The sequence below is a fragment of the Chiloscyllium plagiosum genome, unplaced genomic scaffold (genome assembly GCF_037043375.1).
Source record: "Chiloscyllium plagiosum isolate Xiang-an unplaced genomic scaffold, Cpla_swu_hap1 HiC_scaffold_32, whole genome shotgun sequence".
Lineage (NCBI taxonomy): Eukaryota > Metazoa > Chordata > Chondrichthyes > Orectolobiformes > Hemiscylliidae > Chiloscyllium > Chiloscyllium plagiosum.
In genome coordinates this window covers 46,511,817-46,531,052 of record NW_028270170.1, presented here as the reverse complement: position 1 = coordinate 46,531,052, position 19,236 = coordinate 46,511,817, and the positions used below count along the sequence as shown (strand labels likewise).

The 19,236-nt window shown below is 45.9% G+C and overlaps 1 protein-coding gene across 1 annotated transcript in view; it reads right to left on the bottom strand.

Moving 5' to 3' along the window:
* Positions 1 to 15,903, bottom strand: part of LOC122558121 (1-phosphatidylinositol 4,5-bisphosphate phosphodiesterase delta-3-like) — a 116,868-nt gene extending 100,965 nt beyond the window's left edge. Inside the window, exon 1 of the mRNA XM_087977975.1 lies at positions 15,414 to 15,903. Coding sequence (XP_087834101.1) covers positions 15,414 to 15,495 — 82 coding nt within the window. The 5' untranslated portion in view covers positions 15,496 to 15,903. The remainder of the gene's footprint in view (positions 1 to 15,413) is intronic.
* Positions 15,904 to 19,236: the final 3,333 nt, after the last annotated feature.

Genomic DNA, 19,236 nt, shown 5'->3' with positions numbered 1-19,236 from the left:
AAATAGGAACGGGCACAGTTTGATATCAAGAGAAGCTCTCCAGGTCCAAAAAGGTCACTGTTCTGGTTTCCCCATCACCACCAGCTATTTCAGTTTTATCAGACTGACACTTTGTGTCCAAGGTCTGATACTGTCAGCTCTGACTGGAAATGTGTCCAGAAGTTTAAAGCCATAACAAACTCTTCTAGTTGTCGTACCATCAGTGGTGTAACTGCCAGTGGGAGGCAGCTCAATGAATCGGTGCTTGCTACTTGACAATGTTCCAACTTGTAATTACAAGCACTTATATTAGAGCCCAGGCTGAATTCAGCCTGAAGCTATGGGCGGCACTGCCTTGTCCTCTTGAAGCAGACCTAGCAGGGGTTTGTGGTCCGTTATTATTACACATTTACATCCACAAAAGTATTTGTAGAACTTCCTGACTCCAAATATGACCGCCAAATCTTCCTTCTCTGTCTGGGTGCATTTATGCTCTGCATTAGCTAAAGTCCTGGATGCATACACTATTGGGTGTCCCTCTCCATTGAGCCAAATAATGCTACCCCAGTGTTGCACGGGGAGGCATCGCAACATTAACCCCAAACCTCGCTAGGGATCAGCATGCTGACATCTTACAGGATGACAGCGGTTTCTTCACTTCCCTGAAAGTTTGGGTCTGCAACCATTTCCAAGGCTGACCATTTTTTAAAAGAGTCGATGCAAAGGTGCCAGGATGAAGGCCAGGTCACGTATAAACTTTCCACAATAAATCACCAGCCCAAGCAAAGACTCAAACTTCAGTACTGATGTGGGAGCTGGGACACCTTTGATTGCCCTCACTTTATCTTCCAACGGGTGTAGCCCGATCTTATTGACTGGTCTCTTATGAGAAGCAGCTGGTTCAGTTCCCACTGATTGTAATAAGAGGCTCAGGCCCAAGGTTGATGGGGTGACATTGGTTGAGAAAGATTCACCTTGATTGGCTCAACATTTTTGATTAGAAAATGGCTGGCTGTCCAATTGAAGTCCTCCTAGGTCACTTGGGGACTTCAAATGGGTAATTTGGGGTGTCCAGAACCCACAGTTTTCCCTTCCAACACAAATGCCCACCTTGGAAAAATGGCTAAGGTCACATTCTCTATTGGTCTCCCCGGTTATTGGCATGTCATCTAGATAAATGGCAAACTGGGCTAGTTCTTGTAAAATATTCTCCACAGTCCACTGAAAAGTTGTACAGGCTGATAATACCCCAAATGGCAGTCTCATGCATTGGTACAAATCCCTTGGGGTATTAACTGTAGCATATTCCTAGGAATCCTCATGTAACCACAATCGCAAACACACATGGCTCATGTCCAACCTCATGAAGGACAGCCCCTCTGCTAGCTTTACATATAAATCCCCAATGCGTGGGACTGATAACTGCCCAACTGCGAGAAGCAGTTTACCATTTGTTTAAAATCCCCACAAAGGGGAACCAACCAGTCAGCTTCACAATTGGTGCTGCCCATTCCACAAACTGCTCTAGTTTGACTATTCCTTCACTTACCAACTTCCTGATTTCTGCATCTACTTTTGCCCACAACACAAATGGCAGTGGGCGGACTTGCAGAATCAGGGAATTGCTTCCTGGTAAACATGCAAGATGGCCTTGGCTCCTCCTTTGATAATCCCTAGACATTCAGGGACTTCTGGGTATTTAATGAGGACTTCAATTGGACAACCAGCCATTTTCTAAATCAAAAATGTTGAGCCAATCAAGGGTGAATCTTTCTCAACCAATGTCACCCCATCAACCTTGGGCCTGAGCCTCTTATTACAATCAGTGGCAACTGAACCAGCTGCTTCTCATAAGAGACCGGAACTGAAGTTGTAAAGGTTCCCAGTTTAGGTTATAGGTATAGGTCAGAGATGTACAGCATGGAAACAGACTTCGATCCAACCCATCCATGCCAACCAGATATCCCAACCCAATCTAGTCCCACCTGCCAGCACCCGGCCCATATCCCTCCAAACCCTTCCTATTCATATATCCATCCAACTGCCTTTTAAATGTTGCAATTGCACCAGCCTCCACCACACCCTCTGGCAGCTCATTCCATACATGTACCACCCTCTGCATGAAAAAGTTGCCCCTTAGGTCTTTTTTATATCTTTCCCCTCTCACCCTAAACTTATGCCCTCTAGTTCTGAACTCCCTGACCCCAGGTAAAAGACTTTGCCTATTTATCCTATCCATGCCTCTTATTTGTGTAAACCTCTATAAAGATCTCCCCCCAGCCTCCGAAGCTCCAGGGAAAACAGCCCCAGCCTGTTCAGCTCCCTGTAGCTCAAACCCTCCAACCCTGGCAACATCCTTGTAAATCTTTTCTGAACTCTTTCAAGTTTCACAACATCTTTCCGATAGGAAGGAGACCAGAACTGCATGCAATATTCCAACAGTGGCCTAACCAATGTCTGTATAGCCCAGATACCAGCTTATGAGTGCCCTTACTCAGTTTAGGTCTACTGGGACTTTGTTGTCCTGAGTCTCCATACCAGCAGCAACTACAATGGTCTGCTGGCCCACATCCTGAAGAAAATGTTAACTGTTTGGCAGAGGCTTGGCTTTGAGCTTTAGGCGATAATACATAATTTTTTTTAAATAACTGGTTATTTCTTTTAAAATAGCCAGAATCAATAACTTCATTAGCACAAATGTAGTGTCCAATGAAATATCCTCATTATTAATTAAGCTGTCAACATAGATGAAACTGAATCTGGAATATCTGTGAATTTGCAGTTCAAATGAGCCGGACATTATTGTGTTCCTTTAAACAGAACAAAATTTCTCCACTAAAGAAATTCGAGAAGTGCTATTGATGACAAAGGACAGAAATGTAGATGACAGTCAATTATGTTACAATTACATTAGCAATTTGTCCCTCTGTCTGCAATAGATTAAACTTTTTGTAAAGGATGCAGGAATAAGGGTTGGGGAATATGTAATCTCACTGACGAGGTAAATGAGAGGTGGGAGATCTGTAGAGATATTAAAGAAAACTGTCTTGGCCTATAGGGAGACTGCCCTTAGTGAGAGATTTCAATGAAGTGGTGGCTCTGGATTTAAAGGTATGTACAATATCTTTGTCATCTATTCATAGCAATGTCCATAAACAAATAAAGAAAAATCTTAGTAACAAAGCAGTTGATGAGTTTAGAACATAGAACATAGAAGAATACAGCGCAGTACAGGCCCTTTGGCCCTCGATGTTGCGCCGATCCAAGCCCACCTAACCTATACTAACCCACTATCCTCCATATACCTATCCAATGACCGCTTAAATGCCCATAAAGAGGGAGAGTCCACCACTGCTACTGGCAGGGCATTCCATGAACTCACGACTCGCTGAGTGAAGAACCTACCCCTAACTTCAGTCCTATATCTACCCCCCCTTAATTTAAAGCTATGCCCCCTTGTAATACCCGACTCCATACGCGGGAAAAGGTTCACACTGTTTATTGTCAGAGGTGAGCAGGGTTTAAAAATGATTTGGAGTACAGGAAAGAAGCAGAGCTTTCTTCAAATTTCAGGATGATCTGGGAATAAAGTCTTGAGCAGGCCCCAATGCTGTTGTTGTGTGTTCTAGCTCGGTCTGGGTGGCGAATGGTCATACCCAGTTGTTCAATACTGCATCCATTGGACACCATGATTGGCTGTATCTTAACTCTACCTTGATTCAATAATCTTCAATACAGCTGCCTAATAAAAATTCTATGGCTTTATCTGGATTTAAAATATTCAAAAAAAAAATTGCTTGAAGAGCTTCCCCTCATCGCAGTTACTTTCCTGTCACCTTGGCCAATGGTCAGTGAGTCTCACTTGGAACTTTCAGTCACAACAGTCAGGAATCAAACTGACTTTATAATGAAACACACAATCCAGCAACACTCTTCCCTGAAGCCAATTAAAGCCTTTCCCTGGTCATCTATTACACCAATGAGTCCAACACTGACCTGGATTCAAACACTGGTCTTTTCCCTATTTTACGTGGGAGTAGGAGATCGTGAAGACTGCAGATGCTGGAGAAGTCAGAGTCAGTAAAGTGCGGTGCTGGAAAAAGTACAGCAGGTCAGGCAGCGTCTGAGCAGCAAGAGAGTCGACATTTCAGGCTTAAACCTTCATCAAGACTCGAGTCCTGATGCTGCCTGACCTGCTGTGCTTTTTCCAGCGCCACACTTTATCGACCTGGTTTTGCATGGCTCCATTCTGCCTCAATCAGTACCTTCAATCCCAAAAGAAGAGCTTTTTCAAAAAAAAAAATTCATTAATGGGACATGGGTACCACTGGCTGGGTCGGCATTTATTAGCTGTCCCGAGCTGCCCTTTGAGAAGGTGGGGGTGAGCTGTCTTCCTGAACCGCTGTAGTCCATGTGCTGAATGCAGACCCACAATGCTGTTAAGGGAGAAATTCCAGGATTTACACTGAAAGAACGGTGATATATTTCCAAGTCAGGATGGTGAGTGGCTTGGAGGGGAACATGGCGGCGTTTCCTTGTATCTGCTGCACTTGTCCTTCTAGTTGGAAGTGACTGTGGGTTTGGCCCACCCCCCAGCTCATCCTAGATCCAACCCTCCAACTCGGCACCAGCCTCTTGACCTGTCCATCTCCCTTCCCACCTATCTGCGCCACCCTCCCCATCACAAACCTGCATCCATCTATCGTCTACTTTCCCACAGCCCCATCCCGACACCCCTATTTATCTCAGACCCCTCCCCCTCCACAATCCTAATGAAGGGCTTACAAGACCATATGACACAGGAGCAGAAGTTAGGCCATTCAGCCCACTGAGTCTGCTCTGCTATTCAATCATGGCTGATAGATTTCTCAACACCATTCTCCCACCTTCTCCCTGTAACCCTTGATCTGGTTGTAAAATCAAGAACCTATTTCAGCCTTAAATAGACTCAATGACCTGGCCTCCACAGCCTTCTGTGGCAGTGAATTCCACAGTTTCATCACTCTCTGGCTGAAGACCTTTCTCCTTATCTCTGTTCCAAAAGGTCTTCCCTTTACTCTAAGGCTGTGCCCTCAGGTTCTAGTCTCTCCTACCAATGGAAACATCTTCCCAACATCCACTCTGCCCAGGCCTTTCAGTATTCTGCGTGTTTCAGTTAGATCCTCCCACATCCTTCTAAATTCCATCGAGTATAAACCCAGAGTGCTCAAACATTCCTCATATGTTAAGCTTTTCATTCCTGAGACCATTTTTGTGAACCTCCTCTGTACACACTTCAGGGCCAGTACATCCTTCCTGAGATATGGGGCTCAAAATTGTGCACATCCTCCAAATGTGGCCTGACCAGAGCCTTATAGATCTTCAGAAGTACATCCCTGCTTTTATATTCAAGTCCTCTCAAAATAAATGCCTTCATCGCATTTGCCTTCCTAACTAATGACTCAACCTGCAAGTTTACCTTGAGAGAATACTGGACTAGAACTCCCAAGTTTCTTTACACTTCAGAACTTTCATCCCATTTAGAAAATAGTCCATACCTCTATTCTGAAACTTTATTGCTGGAACAGCACAGCAGGTCAGGCAGCATCCAGGGAACAGGAGATTCGACGTTTCGGGCACAGGCCCTTCTTCAGGAATGAGCAGAGAGTGTTCAGCAGGAGAAGATAAAAGGTAGGGAGGAGGGACTTGGAGGAGGGGAGTTGGAAATGTGATAGGTGGAAAGAGGTCAAGGTGAGGGTGATAGGTCGGAGTAGGGTGGAGGCGGAGAGGTCAAGAAGAAGACTGCAGGTCAGGAAGGCGGTGCCGGGCTGGAAGGATCCGGCTGAGACAAGGTGGGGGGAGGGGGGATGAAGAAACTGGTGAAGTCCAAGTTGGACTTCACCAGTTTCTTCATCCCCCCTCCCCCCACCTTGTCTCAGCCGGATCCTTCCAGCCCGGCACCGCCTTCCTGACCTGCAGTCTTCTTCTTGACCTCTCCGCCTCCACCCTACTCCGACCTATCACCCTCACCTTGACCTCTTTCCACCTATCACATTTCCAACTCCCCTCCTCCAAGTCCCTCCTCCCTACCTTTTATCTTCTCCTGCTGAACACTCTCTGCTCATTCCTGAAGAAGGGCCTGTGCCCGAAACGTCGAATCTCCTGTTCCCTGGATGCTGCCTGACCTGCTGTGCTGTTCCAGCAATAAAGTTTCAACTTTGATCTCCAGCATCTGCAGACCTCACTTTCTCCTAGAAGATTTCATACCTCTATTCTTCCTGCCAAAGTGCATGATCTCTCACTTTCCCACGTTATACTCTATCTGCCACTAAATTGTCCACACTCCTAACCTATCCAAATCCTTCTTCAGTCTCCCCGCTTCCTCGATGCTACCTGTCCCTCTACCTATCTTTGCATCATCTCAAAGCTTAGCCAGAATGCCCTCAGTTCCTTTATCTAGATCATTAATGTATAAAGTGAAAGGTTCTCCCAACACTAAGCCTTGCGGAACACCACTTGTCACCGGCTGCCATCCTGAGAAGGACCATTTTACCCCCGCTGTCTGTTTTCTGTCAGACAGCCAGGCTTCTATCCACGGTAGCACCTTGCCTCGAGCACCATGGGCCCTTATCTTACTCAGTAGCCTCCTCTGCGGCGTCTTATCAAAGGTCTTCTTGAAGTCCAGGTAGATAACATCCATTGCCTCTCCTTGAACTAACGTACTTGTTACTTCCTCAAAGAATTCTCGCAGATTTGTCAGGCATGACCTCCCCTTGATGAACCCATGCTGACTTTGCCCTATTTTACCATACACCTCCAAGTATTCAGAAATCTCACCCTTCACAATGGATTCAGTATCTTACCCCCGCCCGAGGTTAGACTAATTAGTCTGTAATTTTCCATCTTTTGCCTTACTCCCTTTTTAAAATAGGGGTGTCATGTTGGCAATTTTCCAATCCTCTGGGACCCTCCCGGATTCTAGCGACTCCTGAAAGATCACCATTACCTCTTCACTTATCTCCCTTAGACCTCTGGGGTGTAGTCCATCTGGTCCAGATAATTTATCCACCTCCAGGCCATTCAGTTTTTCTAGTACTTCTCCTGGTGATAGCCACCATACTCAGCTCTGCCTCCTCACTCACTTGAGATATTACTCGTGTCTTCCAGGATGAAGACCTATACAAAGTAATTATTCAGTTCCTCGCCATTTCCTTGTTCCCCACTACTGTCTCTCCAGTATCATTTTCGCGGTCCAATGTCCACTTTTGCTTCTCTTTTTCCCTTTATCTATCTAAAGAAACTCTTACAGTCTTCCTTTATATTACTGGCTAGCTTATCCTCCTTTTTAATCTTCTCCCTCCTTGTTTTTTTTGTTGCCCTCTGTTGGTCTTTGTGAGCTTCCCAATCCTCTGGTTTCCCACTGCCCTTCACCACGTTATATGCTTTCTCTTTGGCTTTTATGCTATCCCTGACTTCCCTCGTCAGCCATGGTTGTCTCATCCTCCCTGTAGGAAAAGTGAGTACTGCAGATGCTGGAAACCAGAGTTTAGATCAGATTGGTGCTGGATAAGCACAGCAGGTCAGGCAGCATCCGAGGAGCAGGAAAATTGATGTTTCGGGCAAAAGCCCTTCATCAGGAATAGAGGCAGGGAGCCTCCAGGATGGAGAGATAAATGAGGGGGGGTGGCGGGGGGAGGGGAAGAGAAGAGCTGGGGAGAATGTTGCAAAGAGTACAATAGGTGAATGGGTGTGGGGAAGAAGGTGATAGGCCAGAGGGGAGGGTGGAGTGGATAGGTGGGAAGGGGGATTGACAGGTGGGACAGGTCAGGAGGGCAGTGCTGAGCTGGAAGGTTGGAACTGGGGGAGGGGAAATGTGGAAACTGGTGAAGTCCACATTGATGCCCCTGGGATTGAAGTGTTCCGAGGCAGAAGATGAGGCGTTCTTCCTCCAGGCGTCGGGTGGTGAGGGAGCAGTGGTGGAGGCGCCCCAGGACCTGTATATGTCCTCGAGAGTTTGGGAGGGGTGGGGGGGGGAAAAAGAAGAGTTGAAATGTTGGGCCACAGGGCGATATGGTTGATTGGTGTGGGTGTCCCAGAGATATTCCCTGAAGCGCTCTGCGAGAAGACATCCAGTCTCCCCAATGTAGAGGAGACCACATCGGGAGCAACGGATACAATATCCTCCCTGTACCATGCTGCTTTTTCCTCGGGATGAACCTCCGCTGTGTCTCCTGAGTTACTCCTAGAAACGCCTGCCATTGTGGTTCCACTGTCTTTCATGCCCGAAACATCGACTGTCTCGCTCCTCACATGCTGCCTGACCTGCTGTGCTTTTCCAGCAGCACACTTTTTGACTCTTGACTCTCCAGCACCTGCAATCCTCATTTTTCCCGAGCCATGTAAAGGAGCCTTGGCGAGTTTATGCAGTACATCTTGCAGATAGCATCTTACACGTTTAGAAAAAGTACCTATAACTTTACTTCAGCTACTGAGTTGTTTGCAATTTGTCGGAGCCATCAGTCTCTACCGATGTAAAAAGCATGGCCTGCCATTTTAGTGTTCTATGCCTAGAAGCAGTAATATCCACTTACAGTGGAATCAGTTTCAATAAAGCACAGGCAATTTATTTATTGCAACATTCTAATCAAGTTGCAATTAAACTCCCACATAATCATACAGTCTAGTGGCCCAATATAGCTTGCAAATTTTAAAAAGCTCCTGGGGTGTATTGATCCAAAACACAGACTCCAAGCCCCTTAACTTCTGTTTTAAAAAATCTATGATGAGATGTAGACATCACTGTAAGGCCAGCATTTGCTGTTTATCTCTAAATTGTCCTTGAACTGACTGGCTTGCTAGGCCATTTCAGAGAGCAATCAATGGTCAGCACACTGAACATTAACTCTCAAACAACTTCTGGGTCACACATCGCTTATAGGCCCAATGGAGCCTACAGACCCTACATTATCGGTAGATCCTATAGTTTACAGAACCAGCGCATTCAAATGGACACACAGATCCTAGTACTTGAATTGCCAGTACATTTTACCTGCTCAAATTTCGGTCATTATTTCATAAATGAGCGTGAGAGATCCCGTGGAGGAATGTGCAATGTCCTGTTACTCCCAGCTGAGGGGAAGACAGAGCACCAGCAGAAGATCTGCAGTCAGAGATGCTGATGGCAGCATCATTAATATCAGTTTGAAATGCTACTTTGAGGCATCACCACCATCTAAACAAGGCCTTTACACTCTAAGCACTTTAAACTCCCAAACAGAAGGTGAGGATGCAGATGCTGAAGATCAGAGTTGAAGAGTGTGTTGCTAGAAAGGCACAGCCGGTCAGGCAGCATTCAAGGACCAGAAGAATTGACGTTTCGGACACAAACCCTTCATTAGAATGTGGGCGGCACGGTGGCACAGTGGTTAGCACTGCTGCCTCACAGCGCCAGAGACCCGGGTTCAATCCCCGCCTCAGGCGACTGACTGCGTGGAGTTTGCACGTTCTCCCAGTGTCTGCGTGGGTTTCCTCCGGGTGCTCCGGTTTCCTCCCACAGTCCAAAGATGTGCGGGTCAGGTGAATTGGCTGTGTTAAATTGCCCGTAGTGTTAGGTAAGGGGTAAATGTAGGGGAATGGGTTTGGGTGGGTTGTGCAATGGGGAGATAAATGGGGATGGGGATGGGGATGGGGATGGGGAGATAAATGGGGATGGGGATGGGGATGGGGATGGGGATGGGGATGGGGATGGGGATGGGGATGGGGATGGGGATGGGGATGGGGATGGGGATGGGGAGCTGAGTGCGCGATAGGTCAATGAAGGTGGGGGGAGGGGAAGGGTGGAGTGGATAGGTAGGAATAAGATGGACAGGTAGAACAGGGGTCAAGAGGGTGGTGCCAAGTTGGAGGGTTGGATCTGGGATAAGGTGGGGGTAGGGGAAATGGGGAAACTGGTGAAATCCACATTCATACCCATGTGGTTGGAGGGTCCCAAGGCGGAAGATGAGACGTTCTTCCTCCAGGCGTCGGTGGTTAGGGTTTGACAGTGGTGGAGTCTGGAAAAAGATCTGTCACCTTGCCTACCCACAGCATGGCCACACAAAATACAAGAAATCAAGCCTGTCCAAACCATACAAGAAACACCCAGAATGCCTCAGCATTGACCAAACAGGCTGACAAGGGAAGACAGACATGACCACAGTCACTCGCAGACCAGGGAATACACTTCCCAAGACAACCTGACAATAAGCTTCCTGGACCCGATAAACACAGCTGTCCCAAAGCCCTCAGGGCAGTCTCGTACCCCAGTGATACCAAAGCCACACAAAGGACAGGTCAGACGGTGAGGCACAGAATACCTCACTCACAGGAGAGCAACATTGGAAACACCTTATTGTCAAGAAAAGGGACATTCTCACATACCCTCAAAGAGAGCTGGAATCTCCTGATTGATGCTGCCACATGCTTCATTATATCTACATTCAGGACATTCTTCTGAGAACTGCTTTGTGATTATCACTATCGTAACTGGATTACTTGAACATCAGGACCACTGTATTTTCATACTTTTTAAATTAGCATCATGGTACTGTATTACTATAAAAACCAGCTTGATTCTCAGCCCAGGGAAGAGAGTTTCAGCTACCTGAACAGACTGCCTGTTGGTCAATTTCTCTTCCGGTGATATCATTCTGTGAATAAACGGTTTGTTAATTTTACTTCGAATTGTGATTTGTGATCTCTGCTTTATTGGGCTAATTTCTCCAACAAGGAGATTCAGGACTTGCATGTCCTTGGCGGAGTGGGAGGGGAGTTGAAGTGTTCGGCCAGGGGATGGTGGGGTTGGTGGGCGCGTGTGTCCTAGAGATGTTCTCTGAAGCGATCTGCAAGTTGGCGTCCTGTTCCCCCTGACGTACAGGAGACCACATCAGGAGCAACATGTGTGGAAATGCAGGTAAATCTCTGACAGATGTGGAAGGCTCCTTTGGGGCCTTGGATGGAGGTGAGGAAGGAGGTGTAGTCCTTAGCAGGAAGTAAGCAGAGCCTTATCAACTGAATGAAAGTTGGTGATTCAGGAATCGCATGTTGAAATTCAAGCAGAGACTGTGGGATACCACCCTTCAAATGTATACCATTTACATACCAAGGACTGAAAGGGATGTGCGGATAATGGGATAAAAAGGCACTGAAGCAGGTAATCAGTCATGAGTGGTAGGGTCAGTGCGCTTTATGACCTATTCCTACTGCCTGTGTTTCTATGGCGCTCAATTCCTCATCGTTTCATAAGCATAAGAAAGCTTCCCGGAGAATGAGCCTCCAAAATGGACACATTTACTATCACAGGCAGCTGTACAGTGTCCGGAATCTAAATTAAGCAGGAGCTCAAACAGAGAAGCCTGTTTCAAAGCGAATGTATCGCTCTATCATGCTGTCTGGGGTCATTGTGAAATGGCGCCAAAGGAGAATAGTATTCCTTACATCATCCAAAATGATCTCTCAAAGGAACAGGTGGTGGCCATTCAGCCCTTCCTCGCCTTAGCTATATGATTGACATCTTAAATCAAATCATTTCGAGGACAGGAGCAGGGATGTGTTGTTGCAGTTATACAGGGCCTTAGTGAGGCCACATCTAGAATATTGTGAGCAGTTTTGTTCTCAGTTTCTGAGGAAGGATGCTCTTGCTCTCCAGGGAGTGCAGTAAAGGTTCCGGGGATGGTGGGACTGACGTTATGAGGAAAGATTGTCTAGGTTATGATTGTTTTTGCAGGAATTCAGACAAGTGAGGGGAGGTCCTCATAGAGACTTAAAATTCCAACAGGACTAGACCGGGTAGATGCATTGAGGATGTTCCCAACGGTGGGCGTTCAGAACCAGGGCTCACAGTCTGAGGATTCGGGGTAGACCATTTCGGACGACGATGAGGAGATATTTCTTCACCCAAAGAGGGGTGAGCCTGTGGAATTCATTACCACAGGAAGTAGCTGATGCCAAAACATTGAATGTATTCATGAGGCAGCTAGAGACAGCACTTGGGGCGAATGGGATCAGAGGTTATGGGAAGAAAGCAGGATTAGGCTATTGGGTTGGACAATTTGGCCAGGGATTGTGCTGAACAGCAGAGCAAGCTCGAAGAGCCAAATGGCCTGCTCCTGCTCCTGTCTATGTCTCCATGTCCACACCGTATCTTAATCCTGTCTTGCTCAATAACCCCAGAAACATTAAATTTTTCAATTACACCTGCCTCAATAGTTACTGGGGGTGGTGGGGGGGGGGGGGGGGGTTGCTATTGTGTTGCAGAATTCTACAAGCCTTTCTGTGAAGTAATGCTTCTTGACATCACTTCTGAATGATTCCTGAAGAAGGGCTCATACCCGAAACATCGATTCTCCTGCTCCTTGGATGCTGCCTGACCTGCTGCGCTTTTCCAGCAACACATTTTCAGCTCATCACTCCTGAATGGCCTTTTATTTTGGAATTGCCCATCAGAGGAAATAGTTGCATTTCTTTTTTTAATTCTGCCCTGACATACTCTTTAATTACATAACACCACAATTAGATCAGCCCTTAATCTTGTGGGCAAAAGGGAACATAAGCCTATTCAATGCAACATATTCTCATAATGCCACCTGCGATTATTACAGTGAATCGTTGCTGCATTCCTACCAAGTCCTTCCTGAAGGCCAGAGCTGAGAACGGAACATTGTGTGCTAAATCAAATTCACCACTGCTTCATGAGCTGGATCAGAATCTCGCCCTGCTGCATTCTAGCCCCTGGAGAGAAAGGCCTACATTCCAGGAGCTTAGAAAGCCATTTTTGCACCGATCCACTGAGTGCTTTTGATCTCTGTACATGGAAATCAGCATTTCTCAGTCACAGCTCCTAGCTTTCCAGCATTTAGAAACTACAGCATTCCGCTTTCTTAAGGTCCAAACTGGATCATTTCTCATGCTCTCAGATCAAACTTCAGCTTTGTGCATTCTATGTTACAATAGTATTTCCATTTCAAAGGTATCCCATTGGTTGTTGTGTGTGTTTATAGAAACACAAGGCTTCTTCTTACGGCAATGTCACTTAGCAACTTTCGGTTCCCCTCTACGTCCTGTGTCGCTGAACTTGGCATTTGCTGCACATTTGGATAAACAATTCCCCAGTCCTTGACTTAACAGAGAAAAGCAGCAGTGCCAATCGAAATCATTGAGGAACACCACAAACAACATCCTGTCAGTTTCAGTACATTCTCCCTACTCCCACTCTCTAAGACATTGAGCAATCTCTCATCTTCCCAAGTTCACCATTAGTGCAGTTGTTTAATTGTAGTGAATCTGTTAGATTTACTTCTTAACTTTCCTCATTTCTCAGAGTCCTTTATTCTCACCCTGAAAAGTTTAACAAATTAAGGATGCAAAGTAAACATATAGCAAGTCTTCGACTTTCAGGTTTTCAAATCACCGTTTCTCGAAAAGATTTTTTCAGACCTTGGAAGTTTGTTACATTGTCTCAGTCTGCATGACCTCTCGATCTTTGCACTTTCAATTTAATTAACTTTGCCTCAGAGCTTTTGTGTCTTTCTAGATCACTTATTCTTATAGATCATCTTTCCAAAGCTATAATAACCACCTTTGTTCATGTTAATGTCTTTCTCCCTTTCCCAAACCTCATTCTTACAAATTGACTTCATTTTCTTTCATCATTTTCCTGATGAATGGCTTATGCCTGAAACGTCGATTCTCCTGCTCCTCAGATGCTGCCTGACTGGCTGCACTTTCCCAGCAATACACTCAACTTAATTTATTTTCGTGATGCTCAACCAGTCACCTGCTTTGAGTGATAGAATGTGACATAGTGGCTTTCAGTTGAAACATTGCTTCCGAGTCACTGGTTTTATCCCTTATGCTCCATACATTAATGTTGTACACAGAACTCCCAGCATGGAATAGCATCCATACAGCCAACTAGTGCACACACTGTTACTTCACAGTAACCCATCCCATTCCAGCAAGGTACCCTTCAATCTCCTTCCCTAGCTTTCCCTTAATTGCTTCAGTACAAATCATCTTAACTCTTCCAGATGGTAACAAGGCCTACATTTTCCCCATTTCTGGATGAAGGGATTGTATTTGTGCTTATTGTCCCAAAAACAGAAATCTGTTCCCCACAACTACTGTCTCAAATCCCTTCAAAGGCATTAATTGGACCACACTGGAGAAAGAAATCCCAGCCTCTTCAATCTTTCCTGATAGTTTTAATTTCTCAGATAATTCCACAATATTTTTAACACCTTCTACAGTATTGTTGTGTTTTTTTTTGCAATATGGGAATTAGGAGCACTTGAAAAAAAGCAATAGCTGCAAACCCAGCCTTTTGCCCAGATGCAATTTTTCTCACATTTAACTTCATACTTTCATGAACCTGATTGGATTCGAATCAGTGGCAATGTAATATTCCCAGACTATTAATCCAGAAACCCAGACTAATGCCTTGAGGGCATGCTTAAACCCCAGTTACTGTGGTAACTGGTTGAATGTACATTTAACTAAGAAATTTGGAATATAAAGCTAATTTCAGTAATGGTGACAGTGATTGTCATGAAAAGTTCATTAATGTCCTTTAAACAAAAGAAATCTGCCCTCCTTACATGGTCTGGCCTACATGTGACTCCAGACTCTCAGCAATGTGGCTGACTCTGAAATGCCCTCTGAAATGATCGAGAAAGCTGTTCAGTTCAAGGGCCAGTTCCAAGTGGATAACACCTCATGAAAAAAACTGCTAATTTTCTCTGAACAAGAAATGTTGATATTAAGTCTATTTGTCTAGCTAAACTTTACTTTTGTCACTTTTTTTGTGATCTTAGAGTTATTTTCATTCACTTGTATTTCTACCTGGATTCTCTCCTTGATTGGTTGGTTCACTGTCCTCTCTCTCTAGGAGGTGGTGAGGACAAACAGGAGACCTATTTGTTGACCCGAGTTCTGGCAGCAGTAAGACAAGGTGGTGGGGACATTCTGCTCCCTTTAGCACTCACTCTGAATTCCCCCTCATGGCAAACACACCCTCTCATTGCTGCCTGGTCAACGAAGGGGCTTCATACGCAGGGGGTCAACATGTGGGGGAAGAGTATTACTGCTCATCCCCCACATGAAACAGGAGACCCCGGGGAACAAACCTGCTCGGCCTGCAGCCAGAGACTCCACCTACACCGAAACCCCACTCTCCGGGCAGTTAAAGAGCCTGCATTTAGATAGCACCCCTGACATTCCCGAGTACGCTCCCCAGTGTGGGTTTTATCCTGAGACGAGTTCCGGTTAAACTCCTCAGAAACCTTGGGCGGTTCCCAGGTGAAGATACGATCCTGTAGTCACGATCCATGTTTACTCCGTGTCCCGGTTATTCCTGGCCGGGACACATTCCTCCCCGACCTTCCCTCAGCAATGCACATCCCATCCCATCCCATCCTTACCGACTTTCCTGAAGGCTTTCAGAGCGAGTTTGTTGGCATCCGACTCCGGCAGCTGCGAGCCCCTGGATCTGGTACCGATCATGGTGTTGCTTTGTCCCGGCCGCGCTGTCTGCTCGCTCCCGGGGGTGGTGGGGGCTTCCTGAGCTCCGAGCCTGGGACACAGAGCCGGCCTGTGCCGGGCTGCTCTCTCTCTCTCTCTCTGTCTCTGCCTGTGCCTCTCTCCTCACTCCCTGCAGCTTGAGGTGTTGCTCTCTGCTCAATCCCCAGCTGCTCTCAGTTCCCCTGCCCTCCCCCTTCACCTTCTTCCCTCAGGCTGGAGGCTGGATCCTGCTAACCAGAAGCTTCTCCTCTCCGACCCTTCACTTATAATCCAGGAATTCAACTCATGTGACTTTCTGCCTCTCTATAAGGAAAAAGGGGTCGTCGAGATAAAATTGGAAGGGAATTTCAATGGGTCCCTTTTTACCCTTTTAATTACTGAATGCTGTCATTCACTCAGGGATGTGAAGGGCGGCCCATTGGCCAAATGCCATGTCAATATTTTCATTCGTGTTAAGCCCTTAGTCAAGTGCCCAAACTCTCCCTCGTTGGTGCCCTCTTCACTTTGCTTACCGCCACTGGCAGTTACTGTGTACCACTAAACTTCCTTTTTTTTTTACATAAATTGCCTTTCTGGATAACTTATTGTTTCCTTTTCAGATTATGGTTTTCTTCTGAATTTTGAGTCCCTAACTATAGCGTGAAGCACTGTTCTGGTCCCCTTATGTAAGGAAACTGGCACAGGGAGCAAAACCAGGGAAGATTCACAACACCATGCCAAGTATGGACCAAGTCACAGAATTGTTAAATCCAGCTCATGCATGGTCCTTTGCAGACCTGACAGAATTAATGTGGGAAGGTGGTTTCCATTATGGGAGAGTCGAGGAGCAGAGAGCATAATCTCAGATTACTGAGTCAGTTGTTTAAAACAGAGATGAGGAGGAATTTCTTCTCTCAGCTGTTTACCACAGAGGGTTGTCAAGGTTGGGTCATTTAGTCTATTCAAGGCTGAGAAACAGAGATTTTAAATCAGGAAGGGAATCAAAGGAAAGTGGAGCTAAGAATGGATCATTTATACAAATGATTTGGATGCGAGCATAAGAGGTACAGTTAGTAAGTTTGCCAATGACACCAAAATTGGACGTGTAGCGGACAGCGAAGAGGGTTACCTCAGATTACAACAGGATCTGGAGCAGATGGGCCAATGGGCTGAGAAGTGGAAGTGGAAGATGGAGTTTAATTCAGATAAATGCGAGGTGCTGCATTTTGGGAAAGCAAATCTTAGCAGGACTTATACACTTAATGGTAAGGTCCTAGGGAGTGTTGCTGAACAAAGAGACCTTGGAGTGCAGGTTCATAACTCCTTGAAAGTGGAGTCGCAGGTAGACAGGATAGTGAAGATGACATTTGGTATGCTTTCTTTTATTGGTCAGAGTATTGAGTACAGGAGTTAGGTGGTCATGTTGCGGCTGTACAGGACATTGGTTAGGCAACAGTTGCAATATTTCATGCAATTCTGGTCTCCTTCCTATCGGAAAGATGTTGTGAAACTTGAAAGGGTTCAGAAAAGATTTACAAGGATGTTGCCAGGGTTGGAGGATTTGAGCTATAGGGAGAGGTTGAATAGGCTGGGGCTGTTTTCCCTGGAGCATCAGAGGCTGAGGGGTGACCTTATAGAGATTTATACAATCATGAGGGTCATGGATAGGGTAAATCTACAAAGTCTTTTCCCTGGGATGGGGGAGTCAAGAACTAGAGGGCATAGGTTTAGGATAATAGGGGAAAGATATAAGAGATCTAGGGGCAACTTTTTCACACAGAGGGTGGTACGTGTATGGAATGAGTTGCCAGAGGAAGTGGTGGAGACTGTGTTAATTGTAACATTTAAAAGGCATCTGAATGGATATATGAATAGGAAGGGTTTGGAGGGATATGGGCCGGGTGCTGGCAGGTGGGACTAGATTGGGTTAGGATATCTGGTCAGCATGGACGAGTTGGGCCAAAGGGTCTGTTTCCGTGCTGTACATCTCTATGACTCTATGAATGATCAGATCAATGATGATCTCATTCAATAGTGAGCAGAGTCAATGGGCCAGTTGGTTAACTTGTGCTAACTTGTGCTCCAATGTTTTATAGTCTTATGGTGTTTCAGTCCCAAAAGTGCAGGACCAAAAGTTTTCATTTTTGTTTCCTGTTAGTAGTGTTTAAGAGCAAAGCCGTCTTAGTGTGAGATTTGAAACAGAAGTGGGTGATGTGTGAGAAACCTGTTTCACTAGCAGGAATGCTAGTAGCCAAAGGAGCAGATTAAGTTACTGGAAAGTGAACAACAGAGGTGAGTATTTTTGTTTCACTCGGAAAGCTAAGATGACAATCTCCAGCCTGAGGAAAAATTTAAATAATAACTTTCGAAGGAGAATTAACTGTTGTATGTGTGAACAGGAAAAGTATTAGTCATGCTATCGGTAGTTGGGCTAGCATGTCTTTCAGAGGGCCAGGATCGGCATCTTTGTGTAGCCTCTTGGATGGCCTCTATCTAGGCTGTATCATTTGCTTTTTTTAAAATATCAAAAGCTGTGATAAATTCACTCCTTAGGTTATAGTGATGAGACATGGTCGGCTCTACAGCCCCCACTCATCTCCTTGGCCCTCTGATAGCCCCTCCTCAGTCTTCCGAAATGTGGAAATAGAGTATAATAATGCCTGTCATCTCCAGTTGACTGAAATTCTGTCCGGACTGGGTTGTGTGCTGGCCCAGGTTACTAAGTTGGAAACGTTGCTTCTACCTGCTGGATTCAAGGGCCTGATGTGAAATGAGTTTGGTCAGTCTCAAACATTTCACAATGAGCATTGGCCAACACCTCACAGTTGTCACCAATTGGCAGGCCCAGAGCAGACTGCAGGATGTGAGAGGTGAATAAATGTTACACTGGAACTAGGTCCAGTGCTTGTCCCAAGTTGCAGCATGTTATTGTGTTCTTATTGGAAAAGGCCAAATAAAGCAAATCAACAGGCAGATTTATTTAATTAACCCTTAAAAGATTTGGGGTGGGTGGCACGGTGGCTCAGTGGTTAGCACTGTTGCCTCACAGCGCCAGGGGCCCAGGTTCAATTCCAGCCTCAGGCAACTGTCTGTGTGGAGTTTGCACGTTCTCCCCGTGTCTGCGTGGGTTTCCTCTGGGTGCTGTGGTTTCCTCCTACAGTCCAAAGATGTGTAGGTCAGGTGAATTGGCCATGCTAAATTGTCCCATAGTGTTAGGTGCATTGGTCAGAGGGGAATGAGTCTGGATGGGTTACTCTTCAGAGGGTCGGTGGGGACTTGTTGGGCCAAAGGGCCTGTTTTCACAGTGTAGGGAATATACTCTAAACTTAATTCAAAGTCGGGTTCTTTTGGTGCAGTGGTCTGAGCCAGGAGTTCTGGGTTCAAGTGCCACCTGCTCCAGAGGTGTGTCATACCATCCTTGTACAGGTTGTTTAGAAAATAGGTGTGTAAAACAAACCTTAATTGCAAGTTGAGGGCTCTTGTAGCACAGAGTCAAGAATGTGGTGCTGGAAAAGCACAGCAGGTCAGGCAGCATCCGAGGAACAGGAGAATCGATGTTTCAGGCATAGACCCTCCTTTAGGCTCTTATAGCACAGTGGTAGTCATTAAGTAACACGTTTTGGGCAAAAGCCCTTCTGATTCCTGAAGAAGGGCTTATGCCCGAAACGTCGATCCTCCTTCTCCTTGGATGCTGCCTGACCTGCTGTGCTTTTCCATTAAGTAACACAGCCCATACTGGTCCAT